The 4,598-nt window shown below is 54.5% G+C and overlaps 4 protein-coding genes across 6 annotated transcripts; 3 read left to right on the forward strand and 1 right to left on the reverse strand.

Annotated features, from left to right (window-relative positions):
* Positions 1–233: 233 nt before the first annotated feature.
* On the reverse strand, positions 234–1,339 carry KVP18_000044 (uncharacterized protein; the record flags this gene model as incomplete). 2 transcript variants are annotated; one of them, XM_067955874.1, is made up of 2 exons in its annotated part: positions 234–289; positions 310–1,186. In XM_067955874.1, 2 exons carry the CDS (start codon positions 1,184–1,186, stop codon positions 234–236), a joined length of 933 nt encoding a protein of 310 aa, XP_067811876.1. The 2 variants fall into 2 exon arrangements, with proteins under 2 accessions (XP_067811876.1, XP_067811875.1); XM_067955873.1 differs by having other exon boundaries at positions 260–1,339.
* A 338-nt stretch (positions 1,340–1,677) lies between these two features.
* Positions 1,678–3,021, forward strand: KVP18_000041 (uncharacterized protein; the record flags this gene model as incomplete). The annotated part of the gene is made up of 1 exon (XM_067955736.1): positions 1,678–3,021. One exon carries the CDS (start codon positions 1,678–1,680, stop codon positions 3,019–3,021), a length of 1,344 nt encoding a protein of 447 aa, XP_067811871.1.
* A 171-nt stretch (positions 3,022–3,192) lies between these two features.
* Positions 3,193–3,873, forward strand: KVP18_000042 (uncharacterized protein; the record flags this gene model as incomplete). The annotated part of the gene is made up of 1 exon (XM_067955820.1): positions 3,193–3,873. The coding sequence occupies one exon, from the start codon at positions 3,193–3,195 to the stop codon at positions 3,871–3,873; it is 681 nt and encodes a 226-aa protein (XP_067811872.1).
* Positions 3,874–3,901: 28 nt separating this feature from the next.
* KVP18_000043 (uncharacterized protein) lies at positions 3,902–4,598 on the forward strand (the record flags this gene model as incomplete). 2 transcript variants are annotated; one of them, XM_067955833.1, is made up of 1 exon in its annotated part: positions 3,902–4,598. In XM_067955833.1, a coding segment is annotated over one exon (697 nt), but the record flags the coding sequence as incomplete, so codon positions are not given. The 2 variants fall into 2 exon arrangements, with proteins under 2 accessions (XP_067811874.1, XP_067811873.1); XM_067955832.1 differs by having other exon boundaries at positions 3,902–4,593.

Raw genomic sequence — 4,598 nt, forward strand, 5'->3', positions numbered from 1 at the left:
CCCCGCCGCCCCGGCTCGCGGGCTCGGTGATGAGGATACCCGACAGTGGTGGTGGAGGCCTTGATCCTTGTGCTGGTGGTGGAGGCCTTGATCCTTGTACTGATGGTGGAGGCCTTGATCCTGGTGGTGGTGGAGGTGGAGGCACTCCAGGCCTTTGAATGGGCGGCCTCGGAGTGGAACCTGCGGGCGGCAACCGATTGGCAGACGGTCGAAGCTTGGATTCTGATGGTTCCTCAGGATCCTCGTCGGCGAAGCGTACTTTCCTCCTCTCTCGGAGGATCTTTCCAATCTGCTCTACTCCGGTTTTACCAGAACGGTCCATTTCCCAGAAGTGACCCAAGAACTCATCTTCAGCGTCAGGCGACTTCGCCAACCACGCCGCCCGGTCCGCTGCAGTCATAGGCGTCTGTATGGCATGCGGGACTTGGGCGGCTAACCTGGAGAGGGCGTCAAACTTCGCAGCTTCGGCATCCACTTTGGCTTCAAGTACCCGAGTCAACTCCTTCAGCTCCGCCTCAGCTTGCGACGTGTCCTTCCCATTAGCGCTCAGGAAGTTAATTTTCGCCTTGACTAGCGCTGTCTCCGTGGCCAAGTCATCTTGGGCCCTGTTGACCCGGAAGGCTTGGATATGTTTGCGTTCCTCATTGGTGGCGCCTGGATATTTCTCAATGTCGGGAACGGAGCCTCCGTTGGCGACCTGGTCGGCGTGCTCATCGCGATAGGCGACTACCGGGAATTTTGTAGGAGTCCGAAGGTGGCTTTTGTCTGGCTTCTTCGTACTGTCAAACGCATTCTTGACCATTTCCTCGGGGGACGACATCATCTCGGCGTACTTGTATTCAATCATGGCCTGATGGGCGGCCTCTTTGGCAGTCATCATCTCCTCGTGATTTTGGTCTGGGGGGGTCTGCGAGGTGTGGGCACGAGGCATGGGGGGCACGTGCTTAGGTGAGACGGGATCGTTGCTGCCCTCGGTGAAAAGGTCGGGAATCTTCTCAGGAACCGGGGCGCGTCGTTCTGGAAACGCCAGGTCGTTTGGGAAAAGCGGTTGTATATTGCCCAACCCTCCAAATTGGACTGCTCGTGGAACGTGGCGCACATCGCGACGCCGTTTCTTGTAAAACTTACGTCGTCTGGGTCTTCTCCGCTTTCGGCGGCGACGCGCGATCTGAACTGGTGGGGGCATGAAATATGCTGAACGTCTTTTCCAATACCCGTTGGCTCGTTTCCGCAAAGGTAATTCGTCGTACCTCACGATGGGTGAAAGGATCGCGCCGGCAACTGCTAGCGATCCCTTGGCGTTACTAACGCTGCGCATGCGATGGACGATGCGTAGCATACCTTTGGATATTTATGAATTTTATGAAATAGTCGATTCCTGGTAATATGGACGGATATGTCTGTCCCCTTTCATGAGCACCCACGTCGAAGGCAATTGTGTGTCAGACGCAAAGACTGCCCCATTCCTTGCTGGGGAAACAATTCCTAAACTTGGGATACATTCCCAACGCTTGGGAACAGTTGCTGTTACTTAGGAAAATAGTCGTCCGTTTTGGAAATTACTGGGGTGTCGGAATGGAGAGTCTATTTCTGGATCGGGCGTATTGCTTCAGTCAGCAACATCTCGGGAGATACTATTCGAAACAGGACGATCGATCTAAATCAAATATTACGTACATGCTCCGACGCATCGAAACCAAATCCGACAGTGATGTCACCATTCACATCCTGTACCAGTTTCTCGTGCCAAATTTGCCCGATAAAACCGGAGACAGAGAGCGTTCAAGCCAGTCCGGTGGTAAATATTTATGTCGACGGCACGAACCTTATGCATGCGGCGCCAGGATATTCGACCGGCATCCCCTTCCGCGTCGACGTCGCAGACGGAGGAGATCCAAGAAACGCAAGGCTCACAAGAAGCCAGCCCACAAACATACACCCCCCGCAATCCAATTCGGAGTGGTAGAAACCTCCCCTAAGTGGTCGGAATGGACAGAAAGACAGCCGCTGCCTGTAAATATACCCTCGGCGCTATTTGATGAGATCGCCCGCGCAAATGACACGGGGATGAGAGCGAATAGAACCATCGGTGACAGTGGCAGGTGTCCACGATCTGCTGAGGGAGACAATGAAAGGCCTCATCCACGTACTGAGGGGGTGGATCTCAAAGAGATATTTCTCCACGATGCCGCCCATGAGGCCATGATTCATTACAAGTACACCGAGATGCTCTCGTCCCCCAAGGAAATGATCAAGAAAGCGTTTGACAGCAGGAAGAAGCCAGACAAGAGCCACCTTCGGACTCCTGCCACCACCCCCGAAGTAGAGTTCGTTGACGAGCACATCGACCAGCTCGTCAACCCACACCACGCCCAGACAGACATCAATGACTGGCCTGGCGCCACGAACGCGCAGCGCGCCCACCGCCAAAACCTCCGAACGAAGAGATGCATGTCTCATTACAGCCAACTAGAGGCCAACGCCCTTGCTGAGCTGCATCATGCAGAAACAGAATTGGAGGGCGTAGAACCTGCGGACTCCAACGGCCGGAATGTGGCTTTGAGGAAGGTGTCTGACGCTAAAACGCACTTGGCGCGAGTGATTCGTGCCGGGCTGATAGAAGCCGACGCTGAGTACATCAAATGGGTTGCCTTGGACAGCCTCGAGCCCAACACGGTAGAGGTCCCCCTGACCCCCAACCATCTGGCTTCGGAGCGCTTGCTGGCCTCGCACATTGGTGACGTGGTGATGAGCCAGTGCGAAAAACATCTAGGCGACTCGGGAGTGCAAATGGGAACGCAGGCATTGCAGCGCGCCCTCGGCACGAAGAGGAAGGTCCAGTTCGCTGACGAAGGCCCACCCATCGCTGAACCGGCTGCTGTTTGTGAATTGCCTCCAGGAGTGCAAGCCTTGTTAGATTCCGGCAGCACAACGGTCTTTGCGAAACGGCTCACCGAAGACGCCCACGAACGTCTAGTGCTTTCAGACATGTACGTCTCTCCGCCCTCTCGACGAGTTTAACCCCTAGCCGATCGTCTGGAACTTTACCCCTAGCCGATCGTCTGGAGCTTTCAAACCTCTACATTCTAGGAGTGTGACCCGTAGAGTGCTGGCTAGTGGATAACGGAATTAGATAGGGTTTTTGGTTGGGAGAGATTGGGCGAGTGAATAATGAAGTAATACGATCCTAAGATGCGTGTCGTTTGTTCCCGCCTGCGAGGATTCTACTGGCTGGGTATGACATATGAATCTGTGTGGTCCTCGCTGAGCGCTTCCGACGTTGACAGTCTTGAAGCCACGGATCACGGATACACTCCACCAGTACGAGTTAGCCTTGAAGCAAAAAACGCTCCCGTGTCTTCTGCTGGTGCTCACAAGGCCGCCTTTAGCACCAATCCGCACACAAAAGATGTCTGGGTCGCCCAACCCATGAAGCCAGTGGGTCAGCATGCAGCACGCTACATCCCTGACGAATCGGAAGACAGCGACTCCCAACCCATGAAGCCAGTGGGTCAGCATGCAGTACGCTACATCTCCGACGACTCGGAAGACAGCAAATCGCAATCCAAAAACCCAGTGGGTCAGCATGCAGTACGCTACATCTCCGACGACTCGGAACACAGCGACTCCCAACCCATGAAGCCAGTGGGTCAGCATGCAGTACGCTATGTCTCCGACGACACACAAGACAGCGACTCCCTCAGAGGCGAACCGCTTCGGCTGACTTCCCCTTCAGTTGTGAGCCATCAACGACTCAACGCGGATTCCAGCGACTATTCAGTGAGTGACCACGAGTACTCGGACGTGGTGACCAGGATGTCAAAAACAGAGGAGCTGATATCTGCCCTTCAAAAGTTAGCCTTCGCCAGTTGAGCAAATGCCAATCTCCGAATTTTCGAAAATGTCGTCGTCGGCTCCTCTGGATCTCGATAAGCCCATACACTCATGCACCATACTCGTCGATCTTGAGAACGTGCGTCTCGCTTGGCAGCAGTACTATCGTCATGTCTTCTCGTATGAGGATCTGGTGTATCTCGTGCTCAACGCCGAAAGGCACGCTAAGACGCGAGCGTCTAAGGTCATGTTTTTCATGACTGAACCGAACGAAGGCTTATTCAGGTCCAAGGAGCAGCAGTTCCGGCAGGAACTCAAACGAATGAAGCCTAAGTCGCCGGAAGCCGCGATCCGGGAGCACATGATAAAGTGTCTGTACGAGGAACACAGGCAGTATACTCGATTGGTCAAGAAACTTATCCGTGAGGGCAAGAAAACGGAGAACTTATCAGGAGATCTGGAGCCGTTAGGGACCGAGGTAGGGTCTGATGAGTGGAATGGAGGGCTGGGAGGCGACGGCACCAATGGAAGAAGGTGCAAGGTGGAGGCTCGGACCTACGGAGTTAAGCGATGGAAGGGTCAGTCCGTACAGAGAGGCTGTGACGTTGCCGTCGCATCAGAGTTAACCAAGGCGTGCTTTAACCCGAAAGTGGACCGGATCATTCTTTTCTCTGGGGACTCTGACTTCGACAACATAGTTCGGAGCTCGTTGGAGTCCGAAGACGTCGGAGGCGGAGTCGAAAAGCTGGCCAAAGATGTGTGGG

Source organism: the organism of the source record quoted next (assembly GCF_019968955.1).
Source record: "MAG: Porospora cf. gigantea A chromosome Unknown PgA_NODE_1886_length_4598_cov_289.787, whole genome shotgun sequence".
Lineage (NCBI taxonomy): Eukaryota > Apicomplexa > Conoidasida > Eugregarinorida > Porosporidae > Porospora > Porospora cf. gigantea A.